Source organism: Centropristis striata, chromosome 5 (assembly GCF_030273125.1).
Source record: "Centropristis striata isolate RG_2023a ecotype Rhode Island chromosome 5, C.striata_1.0, whole genome shotgun sequence".
NCBI lineage: Eukaryota > Metazoa > Chordata > Actinopteri > Perciformes > Serranidae > Centropristis > Centropristis striata.
Genome location: NC_081521.1, coordinates 34,365,503 through 34,383,624, shown reverse-complemented (window position 1 = coordinate 34,383,624; position 18,122 = coordinate 34,365,503). Strand labels below are relative to the sequence as shown.

General features: G+C 40.9%; 1 protein-coding gene across 2 annotated transcripts in view; it reads left to right on the top strand.

Annotated features, from left to right (window-relative positions):
* Positions 1-18,122, top strand: part of LOC131971465 (neuron navigator 1-like) — a 99,085-nt gene that overhangs the window by 58,275 nt on the left and 22,688 nt on the right. For both annotated transcript variants that reach the window (XM_059332941.1, XM_059332940.1), the window contains exon 6: positions 14,319-14,457. In XM_059332941.1, coding sequence (XP_059188924.1) covers positions 14,319-14,457 — 139 coding nt within the window. The remainder of the gene's footprint in view (positions 1-14,318; positions 14,458-18,122) is intronic.

The following is an 18,122-nucleotide window of genomic DNA, read 5'->3' as shown; positions in this document are numbered from 1 at the left end:
GGCCACTGACTCTTGATGTTTTGCAATCAAGTGAACAAGTTCTCTTGCCCTTCCTACAAGGTCATTAGGGAGACCTGAGAGCGAAACAACAGATGCTTGTAACCTGTACTTGTAACACACATGCACATACTCTTCTTTTTTTTATTGTACACACAGGAGCCTGTGTTCACAAACAGAGCTCATATTTTAATGAGGTGGTGCCCCTGCGGTTTAGTGAGTTTCTCTGTTACATCAAAGTCAGAGAAGGACCTACAGCCAGACAACAGCGCACCTTAACGGGCATGCTGGGGACCAGAGAGAAGGCTATACGCCTAACCTCAGTGGCCGATGACAATAATAACCTCTGGATGTTATTTTCACCTGATTGTGAAGTCGTTTTCTAGGAAATGTAGAGTGGGTAAAAAGCCCAGACAATGTCCTGCATTGAAACTTTCAAAGCTTAGTTTGAGTTCAATAGAAAGCAAGACGATTGGCAACAAACTTGAGGCTGCAGATTTGGTTCTATTGGAATCTCTGGATCTGTCATTTTATTTCTGTGTCTGTGCACTTGTGCAATGGTATGCATATATGCGTCTGCATATGTTGGAGGATTAGGGAGTGGGACCTCAGAATACACTCGCTGGAATGTGATGTGTGTGTTTTGAGCAGCCTGAGGGCAAGGAATGTCTCCCAAACTCACTGTAGCAACTTTAAGTGGCATGACGAGAGTGCGTGTTATGAGTGACAGCGGGTGATGGGAGCGTGCTCCTGCAGGGTGCGCCCCCAAGGACCTGTCGGTCATCACTACACATGTTCAAGAATGCACACAAAAACTCATGCATACAGTGACCTGTCTGTCCTCCCCACAGCATGGGAGCAATGTGTATGTTTTAAAAGTTGTCTGCTTTATCTCAGCCAAAAGAAGTGAAAGAGTATCTCTGCTCCAGTCAATGGGCCTTTCAGTCTTTTTTGCTCAGGTGGTGTTTAGACAACCTTTGGCAGGTGCTTCGTGGAGTTCTACTCCGTTGTATAGCTTCTTTGTGTAGCTTGATTTGATTTAAATAAAAGCTATGCAATCATATTTGATTCACATGTTCTCATTTTTTGCTTTCTGTATTTTACATCCGCTAAGGAGGTTATATTTTTGGTGCGGTTTGTCTGTTTGTCTGTCTGTCTGTCAGCAGGATTACTGAAATAATATTGGTCCAAGTTCCATGAAACTTGGGGAAAGGGTGTAGAACGGGCCAAGGGAGAACCTTGGCCCATTCTTCACCCAGGGAGAACATTTTGTGAGATAGGGCATTTGTGCTGCATTCATGTGCTGTCAAAATAATCAGAATACTTATTTCCTGATCGTATTAAATGGCTCATCAGTTCAGTTTTATTTGATCTTCATAGTCATGCCAATACTGGAAACAGCTATCAAGATGTTGTTTAAACTCTATGAGCAATAAAGTGCAAATACAGAGAAATAAAACTAATATACGGGACCTTCCGAGGATTAGTCTATGCACCGTTGGCTTTGGCCGAGGCCTGCACTCTCTAAGTGCCATTTCTGTCTTTACTTTTCTGGCCTTTCTCAACATATCTTTTCTTTATTGATGCATCTTGGCATCTTAAGTAGCATCAGCTCACAATCCACTGATCCACTCCAGTCAGCACATTTAATATCTCACAGCAATATGGAATCTGACTGCTATTGTCTGTACTAATCTGGGAGATTAACACATTATCAAGTGGTGGCATTAGTTGATTAGCTGTCGTCATCAAAAAATACAGAAATGACTTTAACACTAAAGGCAGAGGAATGGGAAATTATTCTTAGTGTTGGGAGAGGAAATGTCTTTTATGGAGCTGTACCAGTTGTTGTTACTGAGGTATTTGGTAGCCATCTTGAGCCACAGCCCTTTCCCCCATAAACAACAGCTCACATCATGCTGACATCATAGTTCCTCCATCTGCTATATGTGCATGCATATGTCTGTGTGTGTGACAGTTTGTGTTGTAGGGAGATAGTTCCTTATTGTGATCCATTTGAAAGTGTTGCAAACACTGTCAGTACTTTCAAGTAATACCATCCACCATCCACCATTACCTTTCCCAGTTAATATCAGTAATTCGGTTGGGTCTGTGCAACAGTCTCTTCCCAAAACCCAACAGGTTGGCTGTATCGTATTTCACTATGTGTTGTTGTCGCTGACTTGTCTGGAGGGAGGCCAGAGGAAATTCTACCCCAGGATCCAAACCCTGTCCTGGGCCTCTGCGTGCTGGGGTTCCCCTTGTTAGCTCCTCCCCAGTTTTTTAGCCCTTGAGTTGTTGCTGGGAAGCACTCCATGCTGCACCCCAGACTGAACTACTTATGGAGGTGATTTAAAAGGCTGTTCCACCTTGTCCCAGGAGTGCTGTCCCTCTTCTGCTTCCTGCTCTCTTGTGGAGAAGAAAAGAAGTTTGGAAAAAACTCTTAAGGGGTACTTTGGGGGTCAAGGGTTATTGGGTCATAAAAGAATTGCGCTGGTCACCACCTAACACACTTAAACATTTTAATGTCTTCCGAAAACCAAACAGGCTTTGACCTAATTTCTCATGCTTATAAAATCATAGAATCACTTTGTGGAGAATATTTTTAGCCGTTTTCTTCACCTGATTTGGACATTATCAACCGATTGAATGGCCGTTATCAGTCGATATCAAACTCAGAGATATGGGTTAGAAGGGGCCTGCTCCAGCACATTAAATGTATTATCATTATTCTTAGGCACCAACCTTTAGTGGGCGTAGTAAATACTACAGGAACAAAGAAGGAAATGATGTTGTGTAAAGATCAACAGTGTCCGCACAAGACGAAAGGTTGGGGTAATGAATGGAACCTTAAATACAGGGCTATCAACTAAAAGTGTGGAATGAAAAATAACCTAGTACTTAACCTAATCACATAGTGTCTTTTTTCCTAAACCCAACCACATATAATCACTAAAACTTAACACAAAAGTAAACCAGACGTTTAATAAGCTGATAACAACCTTCTGCATGTAATAGGTGAAGCAGCCCCTTCTGACGCATATTTTTCTCAGATTCTTACTAAGCAATGCTTTGATTTATACAAAAAAAATTCAAAAGGCATTGTTAGTATTGTGGCTGCATTCAAAGCCGTGCATCAGCCTTGTTTAGACTGGAGGGCAGTAACCTTTAAACTTTAACCCCATTCAAGCTGAGTAAGAAGAAGACAATACAAAGAAGAAAATGTGTGTCTGGTGCCTCTCAAGGAGTCATTTGCACACCTCTCCCTGCTCCTACTGTTTTCCTTTTTGGGGCTTACAATACGAGAAGATCAAGATGACCCACTTGGCGTCTGCATGATCAACAGTGACTCAAGTTTTGGTTCCAACAGTATTTCACCACTCAGAGTTCCTTATATGAAGCTTGGGGCCTTCCACCGTTTTGAATGTCCTGTTTCATTTCACGGGGATGAAGTAGTTCAGAGCCAAGTCGGCTCTCAGCTGCAACGTGTTGAACTCTGAGCAAACTTCGTCCGTCCACCCTGGGGAGGTCAGGAGGAGAGGAGAGATTCTGAGATAAATTGGCTGTCTGGGGAGAATTTTGCTGAAGCAATTTCTTCTCAGTTTTCACCCATCTATCTCCACCTCCCCCACACTCAGAAAAAATACAGCACTTTACTGACCAGGATTCCTGGTGCGTCTGAGGGCCTTTTCAGTGCTTTAACTTTCCATCCAGAAAGCCTGAAGCATTTGCAGAATATGTTCCCATCCTTGTGAGGAAATCTTGGAAGAATGATGTACCCCAATATCTTTCTGCGCACCTGCACACCAAGCCAGTAACAGTCTGGCTGTCTTAGTGAACCCTCAGCGGAGCAGTGACTTGAGCAAAGCTGCCGTTTCCACCAGCTACTAACATCACACACTTCTGACAGCTAATTCAAGCTTCACTCCAGGGGACAATGGCAATTTAGTGCATCTGATGTGTATGTGCTTGCGAGTGTGTGCGTGTTTGTGTCCTAAAGCCCCAGGCCATTGCTGTCAGGGATATGCCTGTCAAAAGCACACCAGGGTTTCTCCTCTGTGATGGCCATTTAGGGTTGTGACCTCCTATTTCCCTCCATGGACTCACAATCGCACACACACATATACACACTTACAGGACCTCTAGCTGCGGCCCCTGGCCTGGTCTGATCCTGGTGGCAGATGGAATTAGCAGTAATTACGAGCTCATTAACTCCAGCCTTCTCTGTAATCCTCTATAATGCCCAAATACTGCTGCGCGTGGCACGTGGAAGTATGTGCGCATGTGTGTACAAAAGACTGTCCGAGCAGCCACATTGTTCCATTCCACATCATGGAAATGTGACGGAGAGGAAATAATAAATAACGCTGCAGAGGAAATTAATTTCTCTGTTTAGTGTGTACCCAACGGCGGGCTGCTTGTGCAATCTAGTTTTTAATTGGGACTTGTCAATGATTTACTGTAAGTGTTTAACAATACAACCCAGCAGAGAACCTGCATTGGGTATCTAATTAAAAGCCATTTTAACGACAGATTTGTTGCTAATTACTCTACATGTGCCCCAAGCGCCCAGACAGCAACATGTCGTCATTAAAAAAGTGTTAGAATAAAGTAATTTATGACGGAGACTAAAGGTCAGCACAGCATGTATAGCAGTGTTCCCGTCTAAAAACATACCATGACAGCAGAGAGCAGCAGATGGCTGATACTTTATGGAAATAAGCAGCTGAAATGACACTTGTAATCAATCTGCCTGCATCTGAAGTACAATCACAGAGAGGTAGTATATACCATGATCACAGCTACAGTCTGCAGTGGCTGGATATTCACGCAGTGTTATGTCTTTACTGTCACTCGTGTGACAGAGTTTGAGGCTTTCAAGACATAAAAAGCGCTTGGACTGCAGAGGGAATGGCCCTATATGGTGCAGCAGTAATGGATAATCCTGTGTGTTTAAAAAGAAATCAATGTGACCTGCAGAATGCTTTAAATGCTCCTCCAGCATGGAATAATATTTCAGTAATATCGCAACCGTTTCTTTTTCTTTTGTTGGGACAATCTGCTACCAAGGTGAATCACAGATCTGTGCGTATGAGTGTGTTTGTTTCCTGATGATAAGCTGCTGAAGTGGTCCAGGAAGCCATATTGTTCGCCATCTGTGCACACAAAACCATTCACCCCCTCTTTCGATCTCATCAGGTGTATTCCCATCCACAGATATCTGATGCAAGATCGTGCACATAGTCAGAATGGCTTTTATGACACAATTTCTGAGGCTGAAATCAAGCCGACAGCGTTTATTTCTTCTGTCTCTTAACTGTGTGGAAAAAGAAGAAGCATCACATAATGATGGGTGTGGATGGTCATGCTTCTCCCCCCCTGCAAATGAGTCATTTTGTTTTGTGAGTGTGTATATTTGTGTTTACACCAGTGTGGTTATTTGATAGAAGCCTCAAGACTGAAACCAGAAGAGGATGTTGAAGTAGACAGCAAGTCCTAATGTCACAGTTCTCATTTTGTTTTTATGGTTGACCTCTTTGTTTATAATTTATCTTGAGATTTTGTCCGTCAAACTTTCTGAATGTTATAAATAATGTCACTTCTGCATTCTTACATCTGCTGTAAGGATGAAATGTGTCATGTTTGTGGTTGATGAATGTATTTCAGTTGGTTGTTTTTGTGTACAGGCAGATGTGTCCTCTCCGTGTCCCTCACATGACTTAGGGGCCAAATCTCCTGCTGTTTTCTGACTCTTCAAACAGATCTGAGATCTATCTGCAAAGTCTGAATTGTGCCGACAGACACACAAGCACAGACAGTACCTCCCACCTTATTGTCATCTCAAGCACCAGTCACAGTCCCACATATTTAGTTTTTAATGACTCGAGCAGGCCTTTCATGCGTGCCCCCTCCGGTTTCTGAGCCGACTGCCCAGTGCCAGTCTGGCAGTGCCCTACTTTCCACTTGCCTGAAAAGGCATCACTACAACCAGGAACCCGTCTGATTTAGCCATTTTGAGTTCTGCCATGTGACACTGTGGATTTTAATAGGAATGGAAAGTTCCTGTCCATTGTAGGACTGCAAAAACACTTTCCATGCTTTTGCGCATGTGAGAGAGACTGTGTCCAAAAATCACCCTGAATAAAAAGTGTTTAACCCCATGAGGGTACAAAGAGTTGAACCCCCTTCTAAATCTAAAGCTCTAAGATCTAAAGTCTTTTTTACATTTATGTATCCGCTCCACTATGGTCCAGCAGGTCAAATGGTAGTTTTCTGCCAGCTCCTGATTCGCTCAATTAGATTAGCACTGTCGCTAGCTGAAAGATGCCCCGGAGTTTGATAGTAAACAAACTAAAGTCATGTTTACATTCAGTGTTCAGTGTCACCAAAATGCATGGTGTGCCTTCTTGAGGTCTAACAAACATAAGGAGTGCATTTCAATTCTCGTGAAACATTTGCAAAGCCTTTTTGAAGCATTTTTATTACAGTGTTGTTTACATCCAGGTTTACTAGCTTTTGGCCTTCTTTTTTACTGCCTTCCCTGGTGCGTTGCGGCATATCTTTGCACATTACTGCCACCTGTTGGTCAGGGGTAGTGTGACTGATTAGTGCATTGCGTCACCTGTATGTTTTACGATACATGATCCACTTACTGAAAAACAGGTCTGTATCGCTACTCTAATGGTGGAGAAAGAAAGGATCCCTTGACTTATGTGAAAATTCCATTAATTTTCTATGGCAAGTGGGCAATCCAGCTGCTCTGCACGTTTACCGACTATTCACTGTATCTGAATTTGCATATTTATGGCCTGTAATATGAAAATGATGTTTTGTTCATTGCAGGGCCGAGGCTCAGGAAACTCCAATCAAACTAGAAAGTACTGAGCAAATATGAATCAAGATTCTGTTAGAGTACATTGTTTTTGTCTTGCCTCAAATGTTTTGAGAAACATTTTAGTGTACTGTTTAGTTGTGAAATGATTAAACCAGTCGTAAACCGAACCATTTGGGTTCCAGCACTTACTTACTTTCTGTTGGTTTGCTGTATTTGGTGTATCTCCACCATAAAGCCCCACAGGGAACCTTAAAGGTAACATTACTAAACAATCCTAACCATTTCACCTTGCTCCACTGGTAGAATGTTCTATTTTTGTTGCAAAGTAATTTATAATTAGATAATAGGATTGATAGTGGCATTTTGCTCCTCCTTGATATTGATCTGTTTTTTAGTGGAACGCTTTGCATAAGTGCACTAACATTCTCTATTATGTGCATTGACTATTGATCAAGTAATTACTTAATTGTTTTTTCTGTGTAGGACAGTAAGTCTGTCTCCTTCCTCAATCACTCCCCATCGACTGACCATGCAGCAAGTCAAACATAACTTCATTTGTTATAAAGAGTCTAATTCTACTCGCCCCAACGCAGGAGGGCTTCAGCCTTGCATTCCTCTGAAATGGCCTCCATGCAGTTTTAACAAATGTTTGTTTAGATGGAGCAGCTTATCAACCAATACTGTTAAGTCTGCTCCCTGTATCTGGCAGGACTCCAGCTCCCAGCAAGCACTGCTCCCATAAACCGCAGGCAAAGCTACTTTGTCTCTGCAGTGGCTTTTACTTCCTTCTGGATTTGAGTGTTTTTCTGTCACTTTCTTTTACTATCCCACAAACTCAAAGAGGTCAAGAGAGGAGAGGAGAGGAGAGGAGAGGAGAGGAGAGGAGAGGAGAGGAGAGGAGAGGAGAGGAGAGGAGAGGAGAGGAGAGGAGAGTAGTCCAGAGCTCTCAGAAGCAAAAAAAAAAAGACCATTCACATTGAGATCAGAGCAATTAGCTCCATAGTCTGAATAGTGGATGGACACAGAAGCCTGTTAATAAAAGCTGACTATTAAGCTCGGCAGAAGCTATTCAACTATTCTCTTGATAGTTTGCGAGGCTCAGTGTTTGTGTGGGTGTGCTGGTCCTCTCTGCAGACTAGAGGAACAAAGAAATTGTGTCTCTGTGAAAGGAGGATGTTGTTTCTATTGACCATCATGACCTTTCTATCTATCTGGAAAATTAAAAGGAAATATTTAAACCATTCGAAACATTCTGCAGTTTGCATTAAACATTCTCACTTACTGAGAGATGACGTACTCGAGGTTTGCTCTGGACTCATTGTGGCTTTTCTTAGAGTGGAAAACCACTTGTGTCCTACTGGCTTGGGATGACAGAATACAGTGTGTCCATGTGGCATATTCTCTGTTCAGTGGGATGCTGCTGCATTTTGCACATGGTGCACGGAAAGAAATGAGCGGTCAGGTGGAGGTGAAGAATGAGTTTAATCAAGCCCAGCTCAGATTAATTGACATTTATTGCAGCTAAATCGAATCAACATTGATATTCATTTTGCTCATGAAATTACAGTCATAGGGTACTATTTCTCAATGTCCTGATCCTTTCCCTCCAGCTGTGTTCTTTATCTCAAGATCAGGTTGAAAGTCTCAAAAGGGCAGTCAAATTTAACATCCATAAGTAGGGCATACAGATGTGCTTTATGGGCATGGTTTCCACTCTGCACTTCTGTGAGGAAGATATAATTAAAATGAATACAAATGTGACAGCGAAGTGGCTTCACTGAAATGGTGCTTGCCCTGACAAGCTAGCTAATCTGTGAAAGGGGTGATGTAGATGAATTGGGTGCTAATATTATCCCTCGGTCTCTGCAGCTGCTAAAGAATGAAAAAGACGAGGCGGAGTAAGGAGAGATTATTACAGGAGAATTTCAAGAGCTGCTGTTAAAGGAAGGAAGCACGGAGCGGATTGAGTAGAGGAGGCAAGTTGATGGAAGTTTTGAGGGAGAGTTGAGAGACAATCCTCTTGAGAGAGTTCATCATGTTCTGAGGTGTTGAACAGGTATACGTTCCTACATCTCTCCCCACATGCCACTTCACTCTCTCCACTTGAGTATCAGCGTTGAGTAGTGTTTCATCGCCCTTTTTTCAAGTCTCTTTTTATCTCACCCTTTCGAGTTGATTGAGGACTATAGATGGCAAAGAGGAGCTGGAAGACCTCTCAGGGGCTGTGGTGCAACCGTATATTGGCAGACACTGATTGAGGATATCAGGTTTTGGCATGGAAATAAGATAAATAAGAGAAAGTTCGTTCTTAGCCAAAAACCTTTGGACTGACTTGGACATGAAATTACAAAAAATGCTCTTGCATGAGGCCTAAAGCCTTCAGCAGATAATTTCTAAAATCTTTTGGAACCCGACTAAAGATTTCCTTCTCACATGAGCACGGCTCATTGAAGTCTGATTGAACATAATTTCTGTGGATCAAAGCTGAAGGCAGTTGAAGTCACTGCCAAGACACTGAAGTTCCCACACATACACATAGATGAACTATGGATAACTCATTGTTCCTCTTGACGAAGATATAAAAATGATTTAAAAAAACAGCAACCAGACTGCTTTCTGCAATCCTCACCAGTGTGTTAGGTCAAGTCATTTGGACGATACTTTGCATAAGCATACAGAAATAGGCTTCACCATGTATTTATTGAATTATTAGAAAACATTTGATGTTGTATATCATCATTAAGATATGAAATGACTTATATCAGGATAATCTTATACCCCATTTCGACCAAGGTAGTTCCAGGGCCCCTTCGGAGCCAGTGCCTAATCTTGAACCAGTTCCTTGTATTTCAACTGCCAAAGAGACGTCTCCCAGCCAGGAAAACTGGTTCCAAAGTGGAACCAACTCTTTGCTGGTCTTGAACCATTCACCACTTATGTCAGGGGCTGGGAGTGGGATTATAGTGACCAACAAGACCAACTAAAATGTGTATCATTCATTTTTTTAAAAATATTTAACTGCAATGTGATTGATAGGCTGACTCACGTTAGCAAAGTCTAACATGAACATCTTATGTTCAGTGTTAATATGAACTGTGTTGTACATGTCGTTTTTGGATACCAATGTAGGCTTGCAAAGCCAGGAGCCAGAGACGATGTAGTTTGCCATTGTTGGGGAGAGTGGAGACGTTTCCAGACGTATACGTAATGATGTGGCTCTTGAGCCTGTGGAAAAGCAAACAGGTTCTGAGAAGGTTCGCAAGTTGAACCAACTGCGAACCAGCTCCAGACCAGCCCAGCAAAATGAAAATGAAAAAGCAGTCTTGGATGAAATCGAACATCTCCTTGGTCAAGTAGACTTGGGATTTTCTTAATCTTACCAAAAGTCACCTGTTTTCTATCTTATTCACTCATTTAGCGGGTGCTGTCTGTGATGCCTGACCCCTGACCCCATCCCAGGTTCCTGTTTTTACATCTGTCAGCTGAGTGACATCCAATCCGGCAGACACTGCGTTTGTTCTGTTTCCTATCAGATGTGAATTATTCATCAGAGGGAGCATTATCATTCTCAAAAGCCCTGGTGGACACCCAGATAGCTTTGAAGTGAATAACAGGATATGAAGAGAAAGGTGTTTCTTCAGAGTGGTGGTGATAGGAAACCACAGCTGTGCTGAGCAGCTTTATCTCCCAGAAAATACGTTTTTTCAATGAGGAATGAATGACATATGCATGAGTATTGGGTTCAATTATATCCACTTTGGATGAGTTCAACATTTATTGGTTTCTTTGTGCATTTTTGTACTGAGAACTAAATAGAAATCTAATATAAAACAGGAATCCAACACCAGCTTTTATGGAAGAACGACATCCTTTAAAAAAGTTATTAAATCTCTAATTGAGTCTTAAAACTGCATATTTACTTGTGAAACAAATTGTAAAATCATCTGCCAGTTCATAAGATAATTCCACATGTTGTCAGTGCAGATCTTTCATCGCAGACAGAAAATGCTATAAACCTTGTAAGCATTCATCAGAAATGAAAAACCTGAATTATGAAATATGAAATATCCTTGTTTTGAGGATAATGAACAATATCATAGTAATTAAAGATACACTAGAATCCAGTAGACAAACAGCATCCCACTAAGAGATTTTACTAGCTTCATGATGTGAAGTGTAGGTCAGCTCTCCGGATGTGTCTGCCCCAATCTTAAATTTGCCCTTAATCCTACTCTGGCATATAGACAAGGCAGCATGACAGCCACTTCAGACGTAAAATCTCGTCTGCTCTTTTTTGTGTCTGCATATCCACAGGCCAGACAGGGAGGGCTTTCCCTTTCGCCCCTCTCCTCATGAGCCCCGTCCTCAAGTCCCTGAGGGTACACTGTGACCCATACAGGCACCCAACCGGAAGGCCCACCGCCTTCTCTCCCCACTGCCACCGTATACATGACCTCGTTAGGCAAGCCCCGCCCTCTAAACTTGTTTTACAGTATAGTACGATATCAGTCTAACCTATTGACCCTAATGAGTGAAAACCCCAACCCCCTAACTTCCTAAGCATGACCTACTTAATGTATATGAGCACATGTGGATGTTCACCCACATACCCAAACACACCCCTCTCTCAGATGGGCCTTTTTCTCCCCCACTCTCCCCCCTCAGCATTACTACAAGTCACTGTGTTAAACCAGATGACACATATGTTCCAACCAGGTTTATATGCTGATGGGTCACATGTAGGTATAATATTCCATATTCATCACCACACAGTAAAGGGTCAAAAGTCAGTCACAATTGATTTGTTAATGGGAAAATTGAAACTAAATTGCTTGAAATGTGGCATTCAAAAATCATACAGACGATGGAGGAATCTTTTATTTAAGTAATAATTACTCTACTAACACTAGACACAATAGGCCATTATGTAATGTAGCAGATAGACATTAGGTGTTATGAAATAAAGGGTGCAACTCACCTTTACTCAGAAAGAAACACATCTGACTAAATGAAACTAGTGCAGCCGCATTCTCTGAGGTTTGATGAAAAGCTTTCTGGGCTATAGGGTTGGGCAATATATTAGAATAAAGTGTTTCAATTGGCGAAGGGCGTTTCCTGATATTTTTTTTACCCAGGTGTGTGTCTCTTGTAGTTTCAGATGGTTCGAAGCAGTTTTTTGTGTAATAAATATTTGCTTATTTGGTGTCAGACCATTAAATAAGCAAAATAAAATTAAGAAATTGCCAAAATAAAAACTGGCAATGTACTCAGATAATTGCCCTAAATTCCCTGGTGGGAAATTATGATAATAATAATAGTTTTATTAGTATTTAAAGCCAACTGAGTTCCTCATAGGATTTAAATAAGCGAACAGCAAGACTACGACAACAAGAAAACTAGAACAGTACAAGACGTAAAGACAGAAACTTAATGAAAAGCCAGATTAAACAAGTATGTTTCTTTCTTTTTTTTAATCTTAAAAGCCACAAGTGTAAAAAATGGCCTTCAAAAGACTCAAAATTAAATCCTAAATCCTAACCATCTCTCCTAGTTAGGATTAAGATTCCAGCAGCAAGCTCCGAAAATGTTCAACATGGTTCCTGGGGAGAAAAGAAAAGAGACCATGAACACAGTCCAATAGGTAACACAATAGCAATTAGAGTTTCTAGCCTTCAAATATCAGAAATAAAGAATTGCAGATCTAGACAAGACCGAAGGTTGCGTAAAAGTACAACACTGTGAAGTAAAATAGTTCCTAGAAAGCACCAAACATCATGATGATAGTGTGACTCATTTTGCTTCAAGAATGAGTCAAAGTATGATCGATACTATTGTTTTGGATATGAAGAGGTTTCCACTGAAGAAACACCCTCGACCTGTTTATGTCAGGATCTTTAGAACAATTGCTCTTGAGCGGGAACAGCTCAGCAGATGTGTGCCAAGCGGACAGACTTCACAGTCCTGGCACTGACTCCCCTCCTGCGTGCATGTGGGCGAATGCATCAGTGTATATGTTCTTTAGTGCTATTTTGGTGTGTGTGTGGGTTGAGATGTGAAGCGCTCCACATTTCAGTTCGCCAAGTGTTAGCAGCTCATGTAGTGTGAAAGTTAAGTATATAGAGCAGGCAGCGCTCTAAATGAGGTCTATGTCTATGAATATTTAATCAAAAGACAACTGGGTAGACATGGAGCCAAGTGAGCCAGCCGCTGATGTAACCAAGCTGATGGAGCTTTGATAGTTCATGCAGTGTATAACCTCAAGTTGATATTAATTGGCACAGATTGTTTTGTTTTTGTCAGATATTCTTGGGTATGAGAGCATGTGGTAGTATGTGATACTTGATCGATCTTTGCAAGGAAACAGAATTAGCTTCCACAGGAGTAAGAATAGATTCAGTGTCTTGATCAAGGACACTTTTAGAAAGGTGGAAGCTTGATGGCATCGGGGCTTAACTCAGGTTTACCAACTGGCAACCTCTTCTCAGCCACTTGGCCAAATTTGTTCACCCCCGAAAATAGGAGCTCATCTCTACCATCTGTCTGGATTTAACCTATTTACTGCAGTACACTAGCAGTCTATAATTCTACATGGATAAGCTGTTGTAAATTACAGTCTTGATCACAGATAAGTCCATTGATTTAGTGGTTCATAAACTTTTTTTTATGTTTGAATCCCCACAACAGATTTGCAATCTATTGTAGCTTTATTCATTATATTTTAGCCAGAGGTGGAGAAAGTTCTGAGATTTTTTACTTTCGTAAAATAAGCAATTCCACAGCTTAGAAGTACTCTGTTTGTTACACTGCATTAAAAAATGTATTTAGTATGAGTAATATAAAAGTAAAATGCTCATTATACAAAAAAGGTGGAGTTAGACGACGAGCTTAATTCATAATACTTCATAATTTATTATTCTATTTATAATCTGTATTACTAATCCTCATCTACATAAAAAAAAGTTGTTTGAAGTAGCTAACATGGGAGAAATTTCGTGGGAAAAGTACAATATTTTCCTCTGACATGTAGTGGAGTAGAAGTATGACGCAGCAGAAAATAAAAATTCTCAAGTAAAGTCCACAAATTTGTACTTAAGTGAACGAAGATTTAATCACTGTTTTGAGCTTCTTCTTCTTTTAATTTGCTGAATATATTAACTATTTAAACAGTACTTTTGCTGTCTATGCCAAACACATAACCATTACTTTAAACTATAGTTTTAATATTTGTTCCATTACTTTTTACGCAACTGTTTGAATTGCATTTTCATTATCCGTTCTTGCCCGTTTAGACTTCTCTTGCTTGCTAACTTATTTCCATATGCTCTCAAGCAAAAAACGTTGCAGCTGACTCAATATGCTGAGATACGTTTCTGATCAAATAGTTATTTCTATTTTTTTTCTATTAACTCTATGATAATTCCAAGATCAGCATGCTTTAATATATGAATATCCATTGACACGTCTTCTTTGTCATTGTTTCTTGTAGTTGGGATGAGAGCAGTTCCATCAGCAGCGGTTTGAGTGACGGCTCAGACAACCTCAGCTCTGAAGAGTTCAACACCAGTCCCACTCTCAACTCCCTCCCGACCACTCCCATTGGCTCCCGCAGAAACTCAGCCATAGTGGTGAGTAACGAACACACGAGCATGCACACAGCAGCATGACACGAGGGGATTAGCAATGTGTGTAGGTTATAGTCGTATCGATTTAGCTGTTAATCTCATGAGGTATTGATGAGGTGCTGAATGATGTGACGTACACTGTAGAGGACACACACACGTACACACAACAGGCTGCAGGACACTGGCACCAAAGACAAAGCCTGATTAAGTATTCTAGGCACACCCATAATATTTATCACATCTGCAGCGATCAATGCTTGCTGCAACACACACATTGCATGCTAGGTGGCTGCATTGTTACACAAAAGTCCTTTTTGGTCATTTGTGGGGGGTTTAAAGCTGCAGTTTTAATTGTGATCTGGCTTATTCTGGAGGTTTTAGAGAGCAATGTCTAAAATTGATCAACTATTCATGTACACATATTATTAAAAAACAGTTTTGCAAGTTTTATGATACCAAAAACCTGCTTTATATGCCATGTGTTTTTGGGATTATTATACCAGATCAGACAGAGATCAGAACAGACAAGTTTTTGTCTCGCCAGGATTTCACCCACCTGATACAGTTGATCCAGGATCCGTAGTTTTAGCCCACTTTAGTATTAAATGTATCCTGAGTGATTATCTGTATGTCCACAATACGTTTGTCAAAAGTTTTCACAATTTGATATTCAATACCACATGTTTAAAACAATGCAGTCTCCATTTATAATATATCAGATGGTACTGAAGGTACAGAAGCTATAAAAAACAGATTTACAATCAGATTTTCAATGAAGGCTGCACATGGGAAGAAAATCAACTGGTCCTCAACCTGTTCAGCACTGTGTGTAGGTTGGTGATAGAATTTTTATTTTTAAAACAGCGGGAAAAAAGTTATTCTATATGACGCGTCTAGGAATTTTATCTCTTTTTGTCGTAGTGTTTCTATAGAAATTGCGCAATAACTCAATTTGTCACTGTTGTTACATATATACATATTGTACATATCTCTACTCACTTCAGACTTGTTGCAACTGTATTATATAAAGTTGTTATTTATTTAGTGCAGCATGCTTTTTAAAATCTTTATTTTATTTACATATTTTTGTACTTATTTATATTTGTATTTCTTATACAGCAACAACTGTAACAAAAATACATTTCTAATTCTGATATCAAAGGAGAGTTTTTTTTACACTGGTTTTATATCAAAGGTTTAGAATTCTTGTATCCTGATAAGCATAATTCATAATTCATTAAGGTGCACTGATATATTTAAGCTGCAGTCTTAAGAATTTGCTATAGGGATAGGAGGATTTGGGACTTCAGATTTTGTGACCTCAGTGCTCCTAAAATCCCGTCTGCAGCTCTGCTTGAGGTTCTTTAAGGACCAGCTTCAGCTGTATGGCTTCCAGACAGTGTGTGTTTGTTTGTACGTGAGAGTGATGTAGGTCACACCTCCGCAATGTGGTTAGTGTGACGGATGTAGTGGGATCTTAGAGAAAGAGAGACAGAGAGAGAGGGAGAGGGAATCAGCGTAACCATGGCAACCGGAGAGCAGGGATGCTGAGAGTGCGGGTCTTTGTTTCCTCCCGTATATAGAAGGACACACACACACACACACAGGGCCATCTGCAGTCCTGCATCCAGGCCAGCGAGCCGCAAGAACCGGGGCGCCTCCCTCCACGCCTTGTTGCAGGAGTCATAGCAACCATTACCCCCCCATGGCATCATTACCATGGCAACTAACCATCATGCACCCCACATTGTCTAAGACACATGGTTTCCTGTTCCCTTTGCCCTTCTCAGCTGATGTGTTCTTTATCTGTTTATCTTTGTGTCCTGAAGCATTTCTTTGTCTGTGTTTTCTCCTCGGTATCACTCCACCTTTTACCTTCTTTTTTTTGTTGAATTTAATTCCTTCAAAGGCAGCTCCGGCTTTACATCCGTTCCCCAATCTCTCCCACATATTGCATAATGTACTCAACAAGGATATGAGGGGGGCGGAGGAGAGGCGAGGGCAGAAAGAAGACATGGCTGAGAGACAGAAAGAGAGAATAAAAGCCAGTTAGTGGTGTATGTAGGAGGTACAAAAACCCAGATTTCCTCATTTCCACATGGAGGTAGACCCTGTAATCAAGTTAATTCACCTTGTTTTCACTTTCAGTGTGAGAGTGTGTGTCTGGCTATCTGGCTGTGTTGTTATCATGTTTTGACACAGCTATCGGTTTCAATCATCAGGGAATGTGTGTGAGGAAATGAATGACAATGTTTTATCAACAAGGTCTGGTGGGACAGAAGTCGGGACACACACACACATGCACAGACATGCACACACACTCATACCTCCTCCTCGTGTGATGTGAACCTGCCCATGGGGTCTATTGGTTTTAATAAAAAAGGAATTCAGCATATGAGTCTTCATGAGAACCGCTGGGTGCAATGTCCTGAACTGGCACCACACACACACACACACACACACACACAACACTCACCTCCTGATGCATTGTGTAACCGTCCGTCTCCTACAGGGGGGAGAATAATCTTCCTAGTCATATCCGTCCTTTTGTAGACTATAAACACTCTCACACACTAACAGAGGGATTGCATGCACTTATGGGAGTATCTAAATCTCATTAAGGTTGACTTTCAGACTGAGTAGCCCTTAAAATTGTTTTGTGCTCTGTCAGATCTTTCGTTGTCAGTACACTTACTTATGTATTCCCCGAATATACACACAACCTCCTTTAATTTAACAAGTCTTTATCACATATTCTTGTATCTGAGCTAATATTCAGGGTACCTGCTAGGTGTTTAAAATGACTGTTTCTGTAGAATCCTGTCACGAAACATTATTTTGGTTGTTTATAGCACAATAGCAAAAAAGTTAATGTGATATGTAATGAAATAACCAATATACTGTATTTATTGTATATATTTTATGCAAATATGTCATTTACCACAGCTGTAATGAGCTGGAAAAGCTTAAAAATAAACATTGAAAGGATAAATGCATACATGCTGTGTGTGTGGGTGTGTTGGGCAGTTTCTTCCTCTGCTGCCTCTTTTGAAGTGTTTAAATAGAGCATACAACAGGATTTAGGCTGGGGAGATGAGACATCAGTGAGTGTGTTGTCGGGTTGAACGGGTTAGACATGTTTCTCTGCTCAGAGGGCATCGACATGAGGCAGTCTGAGGCCCCGTCTGAGTCCACACACCTCATCAGATGCCTTTTTTCAAGATGCTGGCAATGATGAACATTGAATACAGATTACAAGTGATCCAATGACTTGTCTTTTTGGCTTCTTCTTTCCACAGGCTACTTCTGTACATGGATTGTGTTAAAGGATGTCAGAAAATGAGTTATCCAAAAGAAAATAGATTTTTTAGTAACAAAGAAGTTCTCATACTAGGGTAGATTTTGGAGGTTGCATAAATAGAGTAGCTGCTGTGAGTGTTTTATAACAATCTTGAGTGTGCAGTGGCACACAAAAAGGCCCACTGCTTATAGTATTCAACAGTTTGAATATCCACCAAAACTGCAAGAAGTGTCTGCAGCTCTTCACTATAACTAGTTCCCTTGTGTAAAAGTGACTAAATCGTCCAAATATAGTTTGAAGCAATCCCAGCACAAGACCCACTTACTAGCATTTTTTCAGCGCTATCACATGGTCTTCATCAGTGCAG